Source organism: Rhinolophus sinicus, chromosome 2 (genome assembly GCF_057876585.1).
Source record: "Rhinolophus sinicus isolate RSI-liver-muscle chromosome 2, RSI-T2T, whole genome shotgun sequence".
NCBI classification, from domain to species: Eukaryota; Metazoa; Chordata; class Mammalia; order Chiroptera; family Rhinolophidae; genus Rhinolophus; species Rhinolophus sinicus.
The window spans coordinates 17658398-17682445 of NC_142502.1; the positions used below are offsets into that span (position 1 = coordinate 17658398).

The window sequence follows — 24048 nt, forward strand, 5'->3', positions numbered from 1 at the left end:
GAACACCTAAATTGCATCTGGCCCTGTGGTAGGCACCTTATGTGTGTTATCTCATACAATCATGCAGGAAGGTTTCCATTCCAAATCCGATCCTTTGCAGAGCCTATTAGAGTTTCCGGTGGAACCCAGCATTGTAACCATTGGTGTAGAAGGGAGAGTGGTGTTCTGACTCTCAGACTCACTGTTCCTTCTGGTTCCACTTCCAAAGGTGCTCAGCTCCTGGAGGCTTTCCCCAGGCCCAGACCCCAGACCATCCCAACCATCAGCTCACATTTTGACCTAAATCTGCTCCCAACTAACTGGCTGCTTGGAAGGAATCTCCTCAATTCATCATTCTAATTGCTGACAACTACTCTTATCATTTACCTTTCCTAGAGCTGTTGGATTTTAACAGGGAGAATTCACTTAGGCCCCACAAGGCACTCTGCAAACATGGACCTTTAAGTTTACAGGAAAGGAAGAGATGCATGGAGAATTATTTAGGGTCTCTTACAATGTCGTACAGTAGTCCCTCCTAAATAGTCAACTACAGTATTTTTGAAATGACTTTAAGAATGCTGCCTGCAACTTGGCCTAATTTCAGGATTGGCTAAAAGGCAGCGAGCTGGATATGGCAAAAAGACCGGGAGCCTAAGATTCAGACAGTGCTGCCTCGACCAGCTATTCCCTGCGTGAGTTTTAGGTGAGTTTCTTAGTTTCTCTGACACTCAGTTTATCATCTGTGAAAGAGGATAATGATACGCCTGTAGCAATGAAGATTAAATGATTTGATGTTCCATGTTAACACGGCATATGCTTTCCTAACTCCCTCATTCTGCAAAACCATATACTGAACAATAACAGGGCTTATGAGGGGGGAAAAAAAAAGATGACGGGCATATTGTGCAGCAGCCAAGCTGAGGGCCTTTTTCTTTCTGTTGCCAGGTTTAATTCTTATTTGACGGTTCTGATTATTCCTTGCCTGGGACAATTCATATGAGCAAAAATAACGACTCTTTATACTGCCACCATTCTCCATGTACCAATTACATGTGAGCTAGCTGGTGTTATAAAGCAAGTGTTGAAGAATATCAAATGACTTAGGGGAAATATATGTACACATTAGTTAGGTTTAATTTTCCTTTGCTTCTTGATTACTTCTTTGGAAGCCATACAGACTCAAAGACAGAAAGAAATTTTTTTTTTTTCGTGTTCCAAGAGGAACATAAGTTAGCCTGAGAAAAAGGGATATATGTGTAGGACGCTGTTCTCGTCATATGTTAACCTCTTTAACCAGGCATAATATTAAAATATTTCACAACGAGGATGGCATTGGGACCAATCAATAAGAAGGGTGCTGGCCTGGAGCTGGCAGTACCTGCAAGGGTCCTGCTGGTCAGGTGTAGTTTCTTTGGCTTCTTAGCTTTGCAGGGAGGTCCCCAGTGTTCTGAGGGAAGGACTGAGGTGATAACTGGGTAGGGGGGTGGCACTGGCAGGATGCAGGGGGGTGAGTGTTTACCAATATGGTTTTCAACGTTTTAACATGTAATTGCCATCTAACATGAGCCCTGTATCTTTAGTTTTCTCATTGTATCTATCCTCATGACACCCAGAAACCATGGAACCCAAAGGAGCCAGAGTTGTAATCTGTCTGGCTCAGGAGGGCTCATGGGTTAGTTGGATCCACTATGGAAAAGACTGCCTTACCTTCCAGGAGCATCTCCTTTGTCATCAAACCACACTTCCTCTCCCGACACACCGATGAACGTGGACTTGATGAGAAAGTCCAGGAGTTTGCTGCCGTCAATAGGCTTCATGGCATCGCAGAGGCCCACGTGGCCGGGGCAGAGAGCTTGGTGCATGTTCTGCAGCCCATGTGCCATGGCGTAGATGGCGTTGATGACAAACCCCATCTTACTGTCCTGGACATAGTTTTCTTCTAAGCTTTCATTGCCTGGAACATAAAAACAGGTCACTACCAAGGCTGCATAGTGATGTCTAAGCCTGCATGTTTAATTCTCAAATGCCTTTCAGGCCTCTCAGAGGAAGGGAGAGCCGGCCCAACTGTTCAAGCTCTGTACTTGTGATTAGCTCTCGTATATTCTATCCGCAGATTGTTTATTCAGTTTTATTTTCTGAATTCAATAATAGTTTTATCACATATAAAATAAACTTCATAGAGGTGAAAAGAAAAAGAATTTTCATATATTGCAAGAAAATCCTTAAGGAGAATGGAAATAACTCTTATTCCCTCTTGGTTCACAGAGACTTATATTAAAAGTCTCCGTATATCACAGTCCTGGAAAAAACATGTTTCACATCCTCTTCTATGACAATCCATAATTCACAGTAAAACAGTTTGTGCATTATCTATACTCTGCTATTTTTTTTGGATGACCCCACTAAATGTATCATCTCTAGGGCCATAAAAATCTAGAGTAAGAAGGAGAGCTAGGTAGTATGAATCTCTTCTTACATAAGGTTTATAATACACACATATTTGAATCAGATTTGCTAATTATTAGAAACTCAGGTAAAATGTTTCTTGATGGAAAAGTCATAATACACCTTTAATTTTAGCCTTTTGCTTTTACCAGTGAATTTCAAAAACCCATTTCTACATGTGTCACATGCAATTAAAAGTTCCCCAATTGCCAGGTAGTTTCACAAGAACAATATTGTATTAGATATGAATTCCGTATCAAAAGTCTAAACTTTAGGGTTTACATATGAATGAGAAATTCAGGGACCAATTGGGTTTGCTGAAATAAAGGTAACGGGTTTGGAAAACAAAATAGATTTGGAACACACCCCTGGCATAATTCTGAGACTTTATACTTTGTTCTAAAACTTTGCTTCTCTCTGTAGTGGGCTTTCAGTCCTTCCCTTGACTGATAGTGAGGGGTCTGTGTGATGTATGCTCAAGGTTCTAGAAGTTGGGAACGTTGGCAAGTTCAGCTGCTTATGGGGTTGAAAACAACATGAGGCTCCCAGACGCCCCACCAGCTGACCGCTTTGTTCCAGCCTAAAACAGGCCCCAGGCTGGAGAGTAGCAGAAAACATTTAGGAAGTTAGAGAACTTAAAGTATTTAGAAGAAATGGTAAGGAATTTTGACTTTGTTGTTGAGCTTGATATGAAAGAAGACGTTTCTAGAGGTCTACTGGAAGGTAAATCCATTTATTAATAGATACACTTGAAAATGTGTAAAAGATACATGTGTATCTACCCAAGAGTGACCCAGGCCAGACTGAAGGCGAGGGGGATTCAGTTTAGCCAATCTTCCAACGTTGCTTAATAGGAAGTTATTAAGTGTGATTTGCTAAAGTAATGTTTTCCCAATTGGATGAAGGACATTTTCTGAGAGGAAATAAGCATCGAAAGTTATGTAAAAGAGAAAGCAAACATCCTTCTTGCAAAAACTGCCAAGTCACTGAAACAGGGTAACATACGTCTGTCACCCAGACAGACTCTTAATGTTAGTTTGCTTTCCCTCTCTTTTATAATAGACTATAAAAGAGATAAATTAATGCCACCTGTCTGATAAGTTTTAAACAAGCCTTTAAAGACTGTTCAGAATCTCCAAGGATGGGAGCTAAATGTTAAAACTTTGCTAGAATTGGAGAAGTTAGCAGGACTTAAAGAAAGAAAGAAAAGTCAAACAGACAAAAATTGAGTGGCAAAATAACCTTCACTGCAGCAGCCACCTCAAGGGTTCTCGTCAATACTAAAACCATCCACTTCAAGGTGAAACTATCGATGTCAACCCAGGAGCAAATTCGGTGTTTATTCATATTTTCTCATAGGAAAATATGAGAATAAACACCGAGTGTTCTTTACCAAATGGAAAATCCTCTATTTGGGACAAACCTTATGAACACTGAGTTTGTTGTTGTGTTTGCTTTGCTAACTGCTATTAAGGAATTATTACATATTTTAAAATTTGTGTTGGTGTCTCCAGTACAAATTTCTTCAGCCGTAGTTGTCCAGTGGATGTGTTATTCATCAGCATTGAGACGGTAACTGTTCTTGGCTTTCTCTGAGATCAATGTTTTCCTTTTGAACCTTATTTAGGTTGATTACATAACTTATTGTCCAAACTGGGTCACTTTTGAGAGTGATGTTAATAATTATTCTGGACACACAGTTGTAAACAAGGCAAATTAGTCCAACGGTGACGTTTCTCCAGCCACGCTGCCCTCTTTATGTATTTACTGATGTTATTGTGGGTGAGATTTATATCTATCTATATTATATGTAGATAATAACATATAATAACATCCATAACACACGCAAATATATATACATTTATGTATGCATATGTATACATATATATACATGTGTTTCGTGTATATATATATATATATGTAGATACAATAAATAATCAGCAGAATATTATTAATTTTAACAACTTTACATGAACCTAATTTTAATGGGAAATAAGCACATTAATAATACTAGCTACTATTTTTTGTATTTGTTATAGACAAGACTCAAATAATGAGCTCTGGATAATCCTGCCAAAGAGAGATTCATCTTGCCCGTTACAAGTGAGGAAAGAGCAGTGGTATCCACATGACCCCTGGACCCTCAAACTTGTTACACTCAGTGGCAACATGGGAGCAGATATAGAAATCTACAGAGGAGGTGCATTTCTGGTGACTGAAGACAGGACATCCTGCTGTGCTCCGGTATCGTCCTCAAGCTGGTTTGGGGCTTCTCCCTGGGATTGGTCCAGATGTGCACAGCTGTCTTGCTGACTTGGAAGCACCAGCCTGTATTCTATCCATGGCAAGTTATGGCAAAGAAGCCCATCCTGTTAGTATTTATCATACGGAGAGCCAGGAGGCCAGGCACATGCTTTCAGGGAATATTTGTAACTCACACCATTTCCAACAGAAACACCAAGAACTTCTGTGTTTGCGTTGGTCTTAGGGGAGCCCAGGTACTTCCCTACCCTGCCAGCCCGTCCCCTGGGTCTGCACATGAAGGGGTGCTGCCATCAGTAAGAACCCCCAAGCTACTGGCCCAGCTCAGGATGAGCTAGCATTTGAGAACATGTGACAGAGTTAGAAAACAATCTGGCCTTTACAGGACCATTTTCTTGCCATAACAAGTGTCCCAGATCTATCACTGAACCAACAGAATACATCACAGGTTTTCATGTCATCCTGTATTTCATAACCGGTGATTGACTAGAGCATCCAAACTATTACTGCTGTCACTTGGTGGGACGGTGAAAACATTTGAATCCCCTGGGGGTTAGGGCCTTTCATAACACTAGTTTCAGAGTTCTTAGTGAGAAGGGGATTTTATGCTTCATTTTCTGTGGTGCATTAACTGTTACGGACCACTAGGGTATCATTAAACCATTACCTTTTCTCATATACTAAATGGAATCAAATAATTGTAGTTGACTGTGTTTATTTACTTTCAAAAGAATACCTGCCTAACTACTTCACAGTGGATTGTGCAAATAGCTACCTTGATTCTAAAATAGTAATCTTGTTCTTGTTGGGAAAGCACAACAAGGGCTGTAAATTGGTGCCTGAGTGTAGCCACACGCAGGTCCTCCCTGGGGGTAGGTTTCGACTGTGTACCTTCTGAAAACAGGAAATTCACGGTGATCGGGAGCGATGGGGGGTGGGTCGGCAGTTTTATCCACTGCCATTTATGACGGCTCTTCAGCACAGTGGGTCAGCAGAAAGAACTCTGGACAAGGCACATGAACACCTGAGACCTGGAGGCCTTCCCGCTATAATATGTCAACAGTACATTTCCAACAAGCCATGGAACTTGGACAAGAGTCCAGACCTCCTTGGGTCTCAGTTTCCTAATCTAAAAAATTACCACAAGTGGATCAGATTATCTTCCTGAAGATCTCTTCCCTCGCTAAAGCTGTTATGCTTTGCTTCACCAATTCCACATTTACTGGTACTGGGCAAAGCCATTCGCATACATTATCTATTGGAATCCTTACACAACTGGGTGAGATAGGTTCTATTATCACCATTTTACAAAGGAGAGAAGACTAAAGCACAGAGAGGTCAGGACTGGAGAGAAATGCCCTACTTCCCCTTCAATTAATGCCTTTTTTGTGAAGAGACTCCCATAGAGAAGCACCACAGGCCTTTTTATCTTACCTAATGGGGAGAGAAGAGGGCTCATCTTATTGGTGTATTGAGAAAAAGAAAGTGGGCATGCTCAGCTCAGCCATTTCTGTCTCATTTGGAGCAGGCACTTGACAGTATGCAAGGGTTCTGGTTGGTTCTTCAGCCTTTGGTAAACGTGGGCTGTAGTTACCCAGCTATGCCAGTAAGCAAGATAGGTTAATCTACCTAGTTTCGGGGTCAACCATTGAAAAGTCTACTGTGACCACATGTCTAATCCATGTCTCTAAGCCAGTATGGCTTTTTGTTTGTCTTTTTGTTGTTGTTGTTGTTAACTTTCAAAAACTTTTTCATTGAAGTTCAGCCAATATATGGTAAAGTGCAGAAATCTTTATGGTACACATCCACAAATGTTTACATATGTACATATCCATGTACATTTGTACATGGTCATGATATTGAGCATTTCCAGATGGTTTCATTTATTTAGAGCATCCATAATTTATCCCAGCAATGTTTTGTAATTTTTCAGTGTGCAGATTTTAAGTATTTGCTTTTTATGATGCTACTACAACTATTGTCTTTGACATTTTTAAATATTATTTGTGGCCAGTATACAGAAACACTATTGATATTTGTATTTTGGCCTTGTATCCTGTAAACTTACTAAATTGACTTATAATAAGTAAATATCATTAAATTACATATTTTTTATAAATTCTTTTGTCTTCAATGTACACAATCACATTACTGATAAAACATATTCTATCTCCATCTGTTTGATTCCTGGGTCTATTTCTCAGTTCAACCCAAATTTGGGAAGGCAGTATACTGACTGTCCCACTGAAATCCCAGGGGTTTGAATTCAAGGTCACATAGCAAGGACAGAGGTAGTGACCTCCAGAGCTGGATCTGGTCCCTCCCAAGCAGCACTGTGCATGCAAGTAGCAGCCATACCCAACTACTCTAATAGCTCCGTAACAGACAAGACATTTATTAGCAAATACAAGCAATTTTATGTTTATTTATTCTGAGTTTTTACTAATATTGTCCTAGTTTGAATGTCCAAAGTGGAAAAATATAGAAAATAGATTGAAACAATGTTGAATTCCAATAGAGTCAATAGAGTATTTTGTGGGTGCCTGTTCTTTCTATTTCATTAATGTAACCCCATCATTATGCATGTCTAGTTATGCTGTCTTTTAAAATCTAGACACTCGGCATTAACTTCAAATTAAAAAGAAACAAAACAAGTATTCTTCTATCACGTCATAAAACAAAGAAGTATTTTGGAAGACACTGGTAAACATAACTGTCCCCAGAGAAAATATTCTTCTGATTGCTTAGCATTTGTAGCTCTCCACTGCCTCTTTTATCTGATAGCATTACATACTCAATAAATAATTTGATACAATCTCAATTGATATTGAAATAGAAAGGGCTGTAATTACTTTATGTTGTGAAAATATCAAGCAAAGAATATGAAATGCATGTTCCTTTAAATGACCCAAGTATTAACTTAATTGAAAGAGGATGAATCAGGTCATTTTAAAAATGATGACCTCAAAGAACTAAAATGCCCTCGGTCTTTCTTGAAGGACTGAGGTGTTAAATTTTTTAAATGCTTTTCCAGAGAGAATTTGTGATAAGATTTATAATAGTCTAGACTTGTCTGTGCTTGAGTCTAGAGTCTGAGAGTTTGTTTCCTCTGACTGTATTTTTCACTTTCCCTACAAAGTTTTCTCTGCTCGTATCACAGAAACATATGACCCTCTCTATTATTTGCTATTTTGTTTATTAAAATGTAAATTAACTCCTATGTAGGATGGAAGAGAAGAAAGGATCATTTAATCCAGCATATGTTATCACTGTTATTATTAGCTGAATTTCTATTGCTTAAATCCACCTAGTTTTAACATATGTGAACAATATGGACATTTTTCTTTCTAAATAAAGCATCACAAACTATTATTAAGAGAGAAATTCCACAGTTATATAACATGAACAACATGCTTCCTGTAAATTGATGGTAATTATGGTAAGCTTTTAATTCCCTGAAAATCAATTGCATTTTAGCTAATTTGGATTTCAAAAAATTATGGTGTATGTGAAAAATAAATGAGGACAATCATTGGTGTGTTTTAAGTGATGCTGAGGACTAGTTAGTAACACTCAGCTGAACTGTGGGGCTCTTTGTTTCTCTACGGAGAGAAAACAAAGGTGGCTTGACATGTGCCTTTGCCTTTCTTATTGATCTGGCACAAACAGTGTCATGGAGTTATAACCCACTTGCTCTGGAGTAACTCATCTTTGCAGGTCCGCAGTAAGCACTTGGCAGGTAATCACAGAGGTGGAGTATGTAACAGAGAGCTGGCTGCTCCAGCCATTGTGGGAAGTTAGAGTGTTATTAAAATTCATCAGGAACCAACTCCCTTCTTAACAATCTGCTGGGTCAGAATCCTTGCCAAGCCTCTCCCTCTTAGCCTCTTCTAAGCTCTAAGGAGGCAATCTATGCTAATAGCACCATTTGTCCTTATTTATGGGTAATAGGAAACATGCTTTCCTCACATATGTAAGGGAGTTCCATAACTTCATGCTATTACGGTCCATTTTGAGTTCTGCTCAGTGGTTTGTCCTTTTGTAGTATCTGTAGTTTCATGCTGCTGTGTTGAGGGTTAACTAAAAGAGTGGATTTTGCAGAAATACAAGAATTATTTGTGAAAACTCTATTTATCTCTTATCTATTTATTTAGGGTCTAACATAGCATCTTCTGGTAACCACTAAAGAGTCTTGCAAAAACAAAACCATAAAAGTGATATGGCATTAGCATTATACATCCCCTTTTATGATTGACTTCTGATTAATACAATGTGGTATCCATAATTTGACAAAATGCTGTACATAAAAAAGTCTACTTTGGGATATATGAAAGAATTTCTTATCTTTCAGCCCTTTTCCTGGAATTCATATGCCAAGTGGATAAAACGGGAGCCTGGAATAGAATCCTGACATGTTCTGGGCAGACTCTGAGGTTTAAATATAGGCCATAAGGCTTATTACCATGCCTGCATCACCAAAGAATGGAATATACCATGGATTTTCATTCAGAGTTCATTTTCCCAGGGCCCTATTAGTTGGTATTTTACATTGATATTTTATGTAGACTTAACAGTCCACGTAGACCCCAATGTTGCAGTTGTTGGGATTTCCTGAATGGCATGTTGTCTTTTATGGGGTGTCTCCCAACAGCATATCTTGAAAGAGTGGAATTCCTAATCTGGAATTCCTAAGAGCTTAATATGAACTCATGGCTAGTGAGATTTTAGTCACTGTCTAAAAGAGTAGCTCCTGAGAGGAATGTTGTCAGGAGCTTATAGGCAAAGAGCTCTTAGCCAAATCTGTTGATAAAACAAATGCAGGGTCAAGACTTTATCTGAATCTGCTTGGACAGGTCACCCACTCTTCTCAGGCTGTGAAAGGAATACTTACAGAAACAAGAATGCCAAATATTGATTCTGTAGGAAGAATCACCTTGAGAGGTCACATGGCTGATTCAAATCTATTAAAATTATGTTCAGGAATGGAATATATGCACTATATTCAAGTTGGTCAAGTTGTTTTTCATGGGGTATGGGTTAACAATTCTGAAATAGCTGTCCTTATATACCAAGGGTGAACCAATAAATGAATAGAAGGCAAACGGTAGAACCCAGCTGGAGTGGGAGGTTACAGATAAGCAAAGGGAGAAAGCTAGAATAAACCATGTAGTAGTGGTGTAGAGGTGAAGGCATCAGTATGAATTTAAGTTTAGCTTAATATATACACTGATGAATTTATAGAGAAATAATTATACACGGATGTTTACATGTGGATATATATATGTACATGGGTGCAGGGTATATGAGAACTCCTTGATCTATGTTTGCAACTTTTCTTTAAAGCTATTCTAAAAATACAAATTTTATTGTTTTTAAATGTACAAAAATTAGCATCAAACCTGACCTGGAATCAGGTAATAAGAGGTAACATGATTGAAAACTTGCTGTGTGACAGGAATTTAATATATGTATATATGACCTTAGTCACCCCACAATGACTTATGAAATAGGTGATATTACTATGCCCAGTTCACTGATGGGAAATCCAAGGACCAGTGGGTCAAATAACTTGCTCAAGGTCACACAGCTGAATAGTGGTAGTGACTAGTTCATCACCCAGCAGATCTGACTCCAGAACTCTCACTCTTAAATACCACACTGCTCTGTCTCTTGCTTAGTTACAGTCCAGGAGTGATATTACACTCAGCAGGCTCAGGGAAAATGTGGCATTTGAAAGCACATTAATAAATGTTTCTGTGTAGGAAATGAAATTTGCCCGTGATTGTAGATTATGTGTAATCTATAAAGAGAGCTCGCATACATTTCATCTCATGGTCGGGTCACCATGATTTATATCACATGGATGATGTTGAAACACAGGCAGTATGTTTTGCATAGCTCTTTCATATAGATGTTTCATTCACTACTACACAGAGAAGTTGAAAACCAACAGACAAAAATCGTTTGAAAGGAAACACACCACAAAGAACCAATATTCTATATTCTGTAACCCTCAGACTTACCTAGCCACAGCAACTGTTAATTCCCCCAGATTTTGTCTGAGTTCCCACACTGCTCCAGGGTCAAGCTTTGGGGGATACATTTGTCCATGTACTTAAAAAGCTGAAAGTGCACCTTCTGTTCCAGGGGAAAATACCCACAGAAGGTTAGCTTAAGAATCTAATTAAATAAGTGACCCTGGAGGCAGCAAACAGTCTTGGATGGAAGCAGTTTGGAAGACAAACTCTGAGGAGCCTCGAACGTACGTACCACAAGGGACCTTTTCAAGCAGCACCCACGGTCAAGGCCTGTAGTTACCTAGATGGCTAACCTAGCCTGTTGGGCTCAGCTCTTTGCAAACTAACCTTGCTCAAGATGATCAAAACACACTCATCAAAAATGCACTCGAAGAACATATGGAATTTAGCTTCTCTGGGCCAATATTTCTGTTGACTGTGGGACTTTTTAATGCCTTCTGGGAACTTTGCTTTCTAGGATGCCAGGTGTTCCACCCTTTTTGGACCAGAACTCAGTCCTGGGATTCAGCCCTACTGAAATAACTGGGCAACAGATCAAAATGTTTCCCTGATGGCTTCTAGTTATTCTTAGACGAGGATATACGAGGCAAACACAAATGTGGTCAAGATGATTCTTTGCACTTACTCCTTGTTCATTTTTATAACCAAAGTGAACGTTTTCTAGTGTTATGGAGACAATCATCTTCAATTATGACTTGAAATTTAGATGAAATAGGTATGCCTGCCACCCCTCAATGTATCTATGATTCTCAAAAGAAAAGAAGGAGCATAGAGATTAGTCATAACCAAGGCTACATTAAAGGAACAAACAATGGATGCCTGTAGCTATTCATAAAGGTAAAAGTCTAAGCTGATGGAATAGATTTTGACCAAAGTCTGTGTTATTTGAGGGCAATTCCGGTTTCAGGTGTAAAATCCAGTGATAGTAGAACTCTTCATACCATGTATGCACGTGTGTGTGTGTACTTGAACATAATTTGGGTTAAATAGTTGTATGTTTGTGTGCATTCAAAGCACTGTACAACTTTGATGTCTGATACCCTGCAGCATTTTTCAAATGAAATTGACATAGAAAGAGGAAGTCTCATTTTCATTAACACAGTCATGCTGAGCTGTCACCGTACTCTGATGAGGTCAGAGATATGGCACTGGTCCCCCTGCACTGGTTTCTTATGTAGCTAGGAACAAAAAGGCAGCAGCAGAGATGAATCTCACCCTTAATGAAGAACAATAAAGCCAGTGTAAAGATTAGTTTCCTGAGAAACATGTACTGGAAGCAAGTGTGTACATTCGCCTGGTATGTGCTCAGAAATATTTGGGAAGGGAAAACCAGGGAACAGACTGACCAGCAGGACACTGCCACCTTGATCGAACATGACAGCTTCTTCTCGTGAGGAGGGCAACAGGAACACCATTAAAAGCATCTTCTCTAAGAACACTTGGCACTGATTTTTCAGTTGGGTCCCCCGAAAGCTCACAAAACTATAAAGTAAAGGCAGCAGTGGTCAGTGACTCCTTTTTGCTTCAACAACTGCCAAATCAAAATAATCAGGTATTTATACAACTGCTCACATAGACTGGAACAGCATTAAATTACCTTGGTGGATTTTTTCAAGTTATATTAGTCAAGGGGGGGAAGAATGTTTTGTGTATCAAGGGATATTATGGTTTATTGGTGAGTTTCTATTGTTCCTTCTTCCTTGAGTATGATGGAGATACGTGTTTCTGAAGCCCAGAGTTAGCTGGGACGAAAAGAGCAAGAATAGATGGAGGCCATTTTGCTGCCAGAAATCCACCACCACACATCCCGTATTCCTACGGGAATACCATCATTTTGCAAAACCACCATCATTTTGTCAGAATTGACTCGATCTGCAATGGAAGCGCACAGTGATTGTTTTCATGCAGTAATAAGAGTGATTCAGACAACTGTCTTCTACATCATCTCAGGTGTTATCACAGTGAATGACTGACAGCTCAGGAACGGGATAATGACCTCACTGAGGCTTGATTATTATTGATGGTGGCTAGAATACATTTAAGAACTCTCAAAAGGAAAACTGATATGATGACTACAAGCTATGACTTGAGATTATTGAATAAAAACTGTGATCTAAAACGAAGTCTCTATTTAATATGTGAGTCAAATTAGAAGCTCTTAACATCCTTAGAAAGAAAACGAGAAGCTGTGTATAGATGTGAAAAATGAAGGGGGAAAGTTCGGGCAATTATTTCAGTCTGAAGCAGTAAGTGAGAATGTACTTCAAATCTCTTAAAAGGCAGAACCAAAAACATGTTCCATTTTAAGCTTGTGAACAGAGTGTTGTTAAAAGAAAGTTGTTCAAGTGTCCTAGCCATTCAGTTCCCTGATGGAATGAAGAGGAACAAAGGTGTGGGGACTGGGAAGAATAGGGATTTATATGATAATAATAATAACAATAGAAATTAGTAGCTTTTAGAATAAATTTAAAATGAGAATGACAGCTCATTCATTTAGGCTATTCAGCAGAATAAGAATTTAATACTGTACTGTCTGCATTCTCATTTTGAAAGACACTCACTCAGCCACGCATGACGCATGTCCCATGTCCTTGAATTCTGTGCTGTTTATATATTATAAAGAGTCAAATTGTGTGGGTCCAACTCTCAGTGCAAAGATTTAGGAAAGAAATCAATCACTGTGGAATCCCAGGAACCCTTCATGCAGGAAGTTGGATATAAGACTGCTGTTAAGCAAGCATAAGACACAGAGGAAAGAAAGGGGAAGGAAGAGGCTTCCTACGTAGCAGAAACATTGATAGAGGTGGAAAATTGGAAAGAAATACCGAGTGTGCAGGGACAGGAAGAATCAAAGCCTTTACTAACTTGGTTAATAAAGATAACAATAAGAGGAGCTATTATTTATTAAACTGTAAAGAGCCAGTCAGCGGGTTTTCGGCCTGAAGCAACAAATCAAAGGGAGTCTCTATAGTCTTTCAGCACGGAAGGCTCAGGTCTCTTCTCGGCAGCATCCCTCCTTTTTTAGGCCTAATCTCCTAGATGGCTGTCCAGTCCTCAGTGACTGTTCTAAACATACATAAACTTGTAGTCGTACTCTAAGCCGTAGACATCCATGAAGTCCTGAGGGAAATAGCTGAAGGATGCAGGCAAAGAAAGCTGAGTTCACATTCTCCTAGGAGTTGGGGCTTGGGCCCCAAACAAAATTCAGAATCAAAGCAGGTCAGGATAGGTCACATAGAAGCTGCTAGATCTGAGCTCGTTGGACCCAAGTAATTTCAGCCCTATTCCATCTTTTCCTTATCCACCCAAACCCAAACTCTCCTGCTCTCCAAATCTCTATACTTTGAGCTTGAATTATATCAGCATTGAAAACGCCAACTCATAGCATAGCTGGCAGGTCCCAACCCATTACCTTCTATGGTAAAAATGTACTGTGATAATAAATAAAAAAAAGAAAAGAAAAAGAAAAAAACTGTGATATATCCAGAAAGTTGAATATTATTCAGTGCTAAAAAGAAATAACAATCAAGGCATGAAAAGACATGGAGAAAACTTGCAAATGCGTATTTCTTAGTGAAGGAAGCCAATCTCAAAAGGCTAAGTACTATATAATTCCAACTATATGACAAAGGGAAAACACAGTGCTATGGCGACAGAAAGAACATCGGTGGTTGCCACAGGCTGCCTGGAGTGGGAGGGGAGGGATGAACAGGCTAGGCAGAGCACAGAGGATTTGGTAATCAGTGAAAAATCTCTGCATGACATTATAATGGTGGCTGCAGGTACACTTTTGTCCAAACCCATAGAATGTGCTCCACCAAGAGTGAACCCTAAAGTAAACTATGAACTTTGGATAACGATGGGTCACATAATGTAGGTTTATCAATTATAATAAATGTACCACTCTGGTGGGGACGTTGCTAATGGGGAAGGCGGTACATGAGAGAGTCCAAAGGGCATGTAAGCAAACTCTGTAACTTCTTCTCAATTTTGCTGTGAACCTAAAACTGCTCTAAGAAAATAAGGTCTTTAAAAATATACATACGGGCAGTTATCTAATAATATTTGCTCTGTTGTGGTTTAGGAACATGGGAAGGTTTTATTTGTCCTGTTTCCATACAAATGTTTGTGTCATTGCATATCTGATCATTTTCTTGGTATAAATCTGGTGCAGTAAAATTGCCCAATAAGATGTTGCTTTACATTCTGGATGCATATTGAAAAATTGTCCTTCAGGAAACTGAACCATTTATTCTACCATCAGCTGCCTATCTGAGTGTCCATTTTATTACATCCTGACCAACACTACCTACTATCATTCTGTTACATACTTGCCACTTTGATAGGTGAAAAATTGGTCCTTTTGTTTTGATTATTAGGGGAATAAATCTTTTTCTTTCTTGTGAATTATGTATTCCTGTCTGTTGCCTAATTATTTTAAAATTCAATAATGATGTTTGTTATAGTATTTTCAAATAGTTACCATTTTTTTCACTTTTGCGAATTTTGTTGTAAATAAATACAAAATATAAGTCTGATTTACTAAGCACATCCCTGTGCTGTATCTTTAGAATGGGAATTTCCTGGCAGGGAAGTTGTGGAAGTGGTGCTTTCTGAGTTTCTGTCATGGCACACAGACCCCACGTTCTATGAAAATGCCAGGGCACGAGCAGGTTCAATTCTAGTTCTAGGAAGCTGGCTTAATATCTCTGTCCCTTATTCCCACATTTGCATTCGCTGCTTTTCTGTCCTTTGTCCTGTGAACATTTTAGCCACATCTCTATCAAGTGAACTAATTTTATTGAAGCATTCAGCTTCTTTATTACTTTGCAAATATTAGAGTGTATAATTGCATTTGATGGCCTGTTATGATTTTACCACTTCTGTACATTCTTATTAAAGGAGGAAAAGTCGTAGAAAGAAACAGCCATACAGAAATAAAAGCATTGCTAGCATCTTACGGACCTCCTCAGGCAGAACCTGGAACATGAAGACTTGGAAGTGGGCTTCCAGAGCCTGCTGCCTGGTTCTAGTGCAGAGACAGAACTCTGGACCCAAGGAGTATTGCCTGGGTTGCTACATTCACATCTCTGGAGGGCGCCATTCTCAGAGAATACAGTGATAACCCTGGAGTTGTACAATGTGGAAGTCCTTCCTGGAACTAGGGGCCCGGTCCGGTAAATACATTCAGCAGGAAAAAGAGAACCCATGTTGGGACCTGGGCAGCAGGAAGTAATGGAAGAGTCATGCAGATTCCTGCAAGGTAACAGAGCCCAGAGTCGGCACCCATTCAGTGGACTGTTTCCATGGCAGGATTTCTCCCATTAGCAAAGGGATTATCAAGAACACAGATCTACTAAAAAAGAATATCCTGGGAGGGTCTCATGAACTTTAAAGACTAAGAATGATGTTCCAGGACTTGCAGTAGAAGGAAGTTATTGATAGAAATCAAGTGGTTGGACAAATGAAGAGAAAGGGGCACAGGAGCTGGGAACCGGTTAAAGCAGAAGTTGAAACTGAATGCATACCTGACACAACATAATGCAAATAAGAGGCATCTCAGTAGTGAAAGCAACTTTCCCAGAGAGAGTCACAGCTGGAGAATATCTAGGAGAGAACTGTGTCCTTTGTTAGTTTGTGTCACTTCATTGACCCTTGGGGTTCCTACTCCTAAAATGGGATAATGAGGCCTTCCACTTAAATTATTTGTATTTTATGGATATAGACTGAAACGACGACGCAGTAAGTGCTTTAAACCATTTGGAAGAAAGGGCATTACATAAATATCAGTTATAACACTATTAATACCGTCTGGCTGAGGTTCAAAAACCACAGCCAAGTTTTTAAGCCTTACAATATTCATGTAGCTATAATGAAGTTCAAGAGGCTTCAGATTTAATCCGCAAAATGTCAATGAAAAGAATTTCTTATTTGATTTCTAAATTACTCCCAACTGAAGGCAGATAGTACCTATAAGACTTCTGCAACTGGAAACTCATATTTGCTTTAAGAGTGAGACTGTACAATGGATTTTTTCCCCCATTAAATTTTGGCTGAGTTTTAAAGGAAAAAAGACTTCTAAATGAAAAGAAATTCTTTACACAGGAATTCATGCAAGGATGAGGTCTGGTCATATATCACCAGGACCACGGAATATTCTTGGGCTGAAAGAAAATAAGGTTGTCAAGACAAAGACCTCAAGCGTATGGTGATTTATTACTGAGGAAAAGGGCATCATGGCACACAAGTCGCATGTGAAGATGGAGATAATGATACACCAGGTGCTTTTCACCCCATACCACTCCAGTCCAGCCTACCTGCTTTCCCTAGGACTGTTCCACACCTGCCAGACATAAACTGGTGGGAAGCACGTATGGAGAGAGAGCAGCAGATTTGCATTCTGGTCTTAGCTTGTTTATATTGGCTAATGAAACTGCACGCCAGTAACAAATTCTGGCCTTGGCTTCCCCATATATAGCAAGGAGGATAATAGGGACAAATTTCTAAATACCGTATAAAAAATTTCCATGGCATTTGTGTTGTGCAGTTATACACAAGTCAGTCCGTCCGGGTCCAGCTTCCAGATCTTTATATGAAAAGTCATCCTTAGGGTGAGAACTAAGCCACTCAGTTACCCATACCTGCCACTGGCATTCTGGGAACTACCGAGATGACTAAAAAGACCAAATCTGGCCACTGGTTTTCACCTGCTCATTCCCCAGACCTCACACTGGGGCTAGTCATTAGGCTCAAATGTACCTGCACCTCACTTCTCTACCACTATTCACGCCAGTTAGAAATCCTCATTAGCAGTGAAATGGTTGAAGGAGGAAAAGGCAAAGCGAGTAAGAAGAGAAAATCAGCCTGAAGAACAAGGATTTTATAACAATAATGTGTGACTTGACGTTTCCCCATTATATCTTTCTAGGCTTAAAGGAAATAAATATGAGAGACAGAGAGACCAAGAGAGAAGGGGAGGGGAAGTGAGGGGTAAGGAGGGGAAGGGGGGAGGAGAGGAGAGGAGAGGAGAGGAGAGGAGAGAGAGGAGAGGAGAGGAGAGGAGAGGAGAGGAGAGGAGAGGAGAGGAGAGGAGAGGAGAGGAGAGGAGAGGAGAGGAGAGGAGAGGAGAGGAGAGGAGAGGAGAGGAGAGGAGGGAGAGAGAACCAGAGATATTTTGCTCAAGCTGGGCAAAAATAATGATAAAACATGGATACAAGAATCAGTACCTCAGGATTTAGGCTTTTGTCTCTGGGAGTTTTAGGCACTTGCAACCATTTTCCATATGAGGAGAAGCTGAACTCCTTCCTGAGAGCAGCACATCCTCGGTGACAGGAATGGCTCTTATCAGGGAACCTGAGTCTCCCCTACCAGCGAAATCCTACCAAATGATGACAGGTGATGCACCATCTATGTTTACCCACATTACTACCAGGAAATGTAGAAACTCTACCTCTAATGCCTTTCCTGACCATTGTCTCAAATAACATGTATTTAGGTTTAATGAGGCAATGGTTATCAATACGAATCACTTTTTTTTATTTTTCAATTTGGTAATATAGAAAATAGATGCTACCACTTAGAACCATAACAAGGCCAGTAACAAGAAAACACTTGTTACTCATGTTAGGAGAGAATCCCAGAAACCAAGTAAGCAGATATTTGATGCAAACTAGTGTCTGCTAAATGCCATCAACTACTTCTCTGAGAGATTATATTCCAGGCCTATTAGATGGCAGGGGTTGCCAAGATCATTTAACTGAAATAAAAAACTGTCTTTTAGCAAGACAATATGCTCTGGAAATAAATAAGGAATAATAGCTTTCAACTTTTTGTGGTAGACACAATGGCCTCTACAGATGTGTAAATCTCTGGAGCCTGTGAATGTTATGTCACATGGCAAAGGTACTTCGCAGATGTAATTAAAGCTGAGGGTCTTAAAAATAGGGGAGTTTTCTCGATTAGCCAGGTGGACCAATCTAAACCACAGGAGCCCTACAAGCAGCAAACTTTCTCTGGCTGGAGTCAGAGAAATGTGGCAGAGGACAAATTGAAGAGATTTGAAGTGTGAGAGGGCTTGACCCATTCTTGCTGGAGCAGTCATGTGGAACCCATGAAAAAGCATGTGAGAAACTTACAGGGACAACTGCTGGCTGACAGGCAGCCAAGAAACAGGGTGTCAGTACTATAGCTGCAAAGAACAGAATTCAGCCAACAACCGTAAGAGTGAGCCTTAAATAAGTTTAGGAAGGATTCATCCCCCCAGCCTTCTGAAACACTACACAAGACTCCGCTGAGCCATGTTATACTGAGACTTCTGACCTACAGAACTGTGAGATAATAAGCGGGTGTTATTTTAAGCTGGTAGCTCTGTGATCATTTGTTAAGGCAGCAGTAGAAGACTAGTGCGCCTCACACGGACTGATATGCATGGTGTATTAGCCTCCAGCCACCTACAGAAAGGAGATAATAAGAGACTCCCATGAAGAAACCAACTCTCTTTCATATTTCATGAAAATCTAAGTAGTGATCTAAGCATACTTCCCTCTGAATATTTAAGAAATAAAGACAAGCTCATTTCCCTGAAATGATAAATAGGCAATATGCTGTCTCCATTCTAGTCCTATGATTTTTCTTCTTACTTCCGAGCGATCTATCACACACTCTTAAGGCCTATTTTTCAACTAACCTGCTGACTTTCAGGCCACCCTTCAAGGGCAAATGTTGTCCAGGGTATACATTTTTACTGCCAGTTACCACGAGCTCAAAGTCATCTTCAAAAAATAAGTATGTTTGAGGTTAGAAAGCTTTCTTAAAAATGGGACAAAACTGAAATTGACCTATTTGTACTCTGCTTACCTCCCTTCAAACCCTATGAAGAGGTCATTAGACCCTATTCTGCAGCTGAAGAAACTGATTTTGCTCCTGATCCCAGACCTAGTAAGCAACACACTCGAGATAGAAATTCATTCTGTGTATCTCCTAAGCAAGAGGTCTTAGAAGGACTTTTCCAGGTAATCACTAACTAGATCCCTTGCTTAGGACAGGTTTCTACACTTATTAACAAGACTTTAAATTATATAGACATGTACACACATGCAAAATAGTGAGCTAGTCTCTGCTCTCTCGTTTGTATAATAGCTTTTCCCACTGTTTCTCGCTCACTATCTATTTGACCCTAGCTAAAAAAAAAAAAAAAAAAAAAAAAAAGATTAAGCATAAAAGCACAGTATATCTTATTCTGCAGAGGTTCACTCTTTCTCCCCTGGTGAGTTCTCTCTGGGCTGGTACGAACGCTAATAGCCATGGTTGGGATAGGACATTGTTCTACATTGGCACTGGGATAAATATATCCCACCAAGCATCCCAGGACAACTAATGCAATGTGCCCCACAGCTCCATGAAATCCATTCTTGTCAGTGCCTAAATTCTGCCAGGGTGGTGACCCCCAGCAGCTCTCCTTCTGAGAACACTTGACCTGAGAGTGAAGACCTCACGACCCTCATCACGTTTTCTTCCTTTTGTGAATCTGAACATCACACGTAGCAAATTTTAGAGCATGGGTTTCCCTGTCCAGAAAGTTTCTGTATCTCATAATTTTCCATGTCATTATTTTCAGCCTATCTTGCTCTTCTATATGCTTAGGTCCTGTTAATTAGTTGAATCGTGAATATGTGCCATCACCTCAACTAGACTATGTATTTCTGTGGACACAGATATCATTGTATTACTCTTTGGACTCCATAATACATCATCACACACACAGTGTCGGAGATATAAAAGTACAGAATGCACCTCTCATAGGTATATTTACCTTTACCCTCAAATAGTTGATTGATCCTGCCCTTATTACAGAATATATGTATTAAGTCCTATTTCTTCCTATTGAAACATCCAAGTATTTAAAACACAGCAGCATTGTAAAATAAAAGCAATTAGTAGAGTGGAGATAACATAAGGCTGACATGCAGTGTTTAGACATGGGCAAGAGGAGGGAAACAAAGATCAGAAGAGAAAAAAAGATTTTTTTAATTCAAGATAAAAACTGTAGTGGACCAACAATATTGCTATGACATGTAGGAATTGGTTATGCATAAGATAAAGCTTATAATGTAAAAAAAGAAGTGAAAACAAATTTGACAAGCTAATGGGAATGTAGAAAAATATCCCATACACTTCTGTTATTATTTTAACATTGTTTTCCCAGTAAATACTCTTTAAAAGTACATGGATTCCTATGGAGACAGTAAAAAGATCAGTGGTTGCCAGGGGTTGGAGGGCAGAGAGGGACAAATGGGCAGAACACAGAACATGTTGAGGGTAGTGAAAATACCCTGTGTGATACCATAATGGTGGATACATGTCATTATACGTTTGTCCAAACCCACATCATATACAACACCAAGAGTGAGCCTTAATGTAAACTATGGATTTTGGGTGATGGTGATGGGTCAGTGGAGGTTTATCATTTATAACAAATGTACAAGTCAGGTGGGGATTATTGATAATGGCGGGGGATAGCTTTGTATGGGGGCAGGGAGTATATGGGAAATCTGTGTAACTTCCTCTCAATTCTGTTGTGCATATAAAACTGCTCTAAAAAAACAAAATGGACAAAAAACAGTATAGATTCTCTCTGGAAGCCTGTTTACCTATCTCTTGAGTTGTTTTTCAAATTCAATCAAATGATAGTATCTAAGACAACCAACCAATATCCTTTTCACAGGAAGAATGAAAAGCATGCACCATGAATCCTCAATATTTCCCCCTCAACCAACAGATTTGAAGGGAAGCACAGCATCGCTCAGGCTTCCAGTCATGACCACGCAGCCATTCTTTCTGCCATTCAAGGTACTTCTTGGTGCACTTTGTAGTTTATGTAGTTTTGCACTGTTTTCTCCCCTGAAGTTAATAGAAAGCCTGCTTGACATTGGCATGTAGGCCGGTCAAGAATAACTCTTGGAAAATTTGAGAAATAATTTGTATGAAAATCATTTAAAAGTTAAGTGTAATCCTGAGGTGATTCACTTTGGGTGCCTCTCTGTATCTATACATCTTTGATTGCTCCTTCCAAAGCACCCAAACTCTTGCCTTCCTGATGGCCTCTCTCCACAGCACCATATCTCAGTCAAGTACAAGGGAGGTCCCAGAATCCTAACTGCTCTAGGCCCCAGTCCTCCACAAAACATGTGAACTCAGCCCTCATAGCCCTTCCATCCACTATGAAATTTGTAGCAGCATTCAAGCTAGTCATGGGCCTCCATCTAAGACAGCACTGGTCTTATAATAGGTAATAGGAGCTTTAAGTCAGTGAGGGATTTGGGCCAGAGAATCTCTGAGTGATGCTTAATCACATCCCTCATCCATTCATTCAACTCAGAGTATGACACACTCACCTTGTCATGTGCTTGGTGAGCGAGAGGATGCAAAAGTCTATCCAGTGATCACAACCTTTAAGAAAACCATGGTCTCAGAAGGAAGTTTGACAATCGCTGCAGGAAATACAGAGACCTCAAGGAGAATTCAAAGACCAGCACATAACAGATGGTAACAGATGGTCCAAGATGGGGTGAGGTGAAATCAGGAGGGCCCCACTGAAACCATTGGCATGGCTCTTACAGAGAAGCCAAGGCACTGGCTTCACCTGACCTTGTGGGGATGAAAGACAACTGAGGCCCAAGCTAGTGTCCTCCCTGGGGTCATGGGTTCTGTTTTCCTCAGGTAAGGAATCAGATGAAGATTGGGATGGAATTCTCAATCTCTCAAGAAGCAGTAAAAATTGTCCTGAGCTGATATCCTGGAAGCTTGTGAATATACGCTACTGGAAAGATGGAGAATTGAAGAGAATGGAAAGAAATACCAGCTAAACCTTTAGATGAACATAATTTAAAATAAATTCTTAAAATAATTTAAGAATTATGATATATATGTCATGTTTAGATAAAATGGTTTTAAATATATGTATGTATATATAAAGAGATACATAACTTAATTAAGATATTACTATATGAATATTTGTGTAAGAGCATCACAATTTATTTCAATTAATTTTGTTATTTACCCTCTAACATTTTATATAATTTCCCATGCTACAAATGAGGCAACTGAGGCCTCAAAGTGTTAAAAATAATTTTCCAAAGCCACACATATCAAGGACTAAAGCCAGAATTCAAATAAGGGTCTACTAATACCCGTGTACTGATCTGGGCTAGAGAAGAAATTTTGTGTGCGTGTGTGTGTGTGTGTGTGCGTGTGTGTGTGTGTGATATTTTAAAAGAGCTTGAGGACAGTAGGTCACACTTTTATTTTAGTTATAGCAATGCTTTGATTAGCAATCTTATCCATAGAGGAATTGTAAATCTAGAGAGCAATATAAATAAATATGATTGCAGAAAATCCCATTTGGTTTCTGGCATACAGTATACAGAAGGTAGCTTCAAACATTTGGCAACCGTGCACTATAGACAGATGTGGTCAAAGAAAATATGATTTGTTTTTATGAACGACTGCCCCTGACTAAGATGAATAAATACAGTGTGAAGCAGGGAAAGAGCAGGAGCCTATCCTTGCCTAACATGTAAGGTGCCTGGAATACTTACCTGTCGAAATCCAGCCCTCAGAGTTTTACCAGCCTGAGAAACAACCTGACCTAAAGTCTTCCCACTCTAAATTTCCCCATGGAGACGTCTCTTCAAGCACCTGTGTTTAAAAGTTCTTTGCTTGTCTTGCATCAATGGAGAAGTTAAGGAAATTGTGGGGTGAAGTGGGGTCAGAAGAGTTCAACCTGAAACCATCAACAGGACAATTAGTGAGTTATCAGTTGTCCCTGGAAGCCTTGGGAAGAGCCCTGTAGAAACAGCTATTTAGGGCAGGAGCTCAGTCCTCCAATGAGCTTGCATAGCTGCACTGCACTGACTCCACTGCCCTCCTTCCTCTCCTACCTGAAATATATTCAGTCCTCATGACCTTGGCCTACCTTAAAAATGTTATAGGAAATAACCCTAATAAGCCAGTTTTATTTTCCACAACAATGATGTTAAGGAGAATGTTTAGGACATTACTGTTTCTTAATGATGGCTCCAAGAGAAAGGCATCTTGGAACTCAAGACCAGGAAGAGTTTCATTTCTATGAAGTATCATAAGTCACTAGTGTATTTGTGTCATTGGGGCCCTGTAGTTCAAAGCCGTATTTGTTGCCCATTTCTAGCCTCAAAACATAATCTCATGACATGTATTTTGTCTCTAAACACAACATCGGCTTTATCCAATTTTTCCCTATGTTTTTTCTACAAAATTTCCGTGTTTTAGACAGTCTTATTGTGACTGT

At 39.6% G+C, this 24048-nt stretch overlaps 1 protein-coding gene across 6 annotated transcripts in view; it reads right to left on the bottom strand.

The window, feature by feature from the left end:
* Nucleotides 1-24048, bottom strand: part of GRM1 (glutamate metabotropic receptor 1) — a 336860-nt gene that overhangs the window by 64715 nt on the left and 248097 nt on the right. For all 6 annotated transcript variants that reach the window (XM_019744493.3, XM_019744494.3, XM_074333687.2 and 3 more), the window contains exon 5: nt 1687-1933. In XM_019744493.3, coding sequence (XP_019600052.3) covers nt 1687-1933 — 247 coding nt within the window. The remainder of the gene's footprint in view (nt 1-1686; nt 1934-24048) is intronic.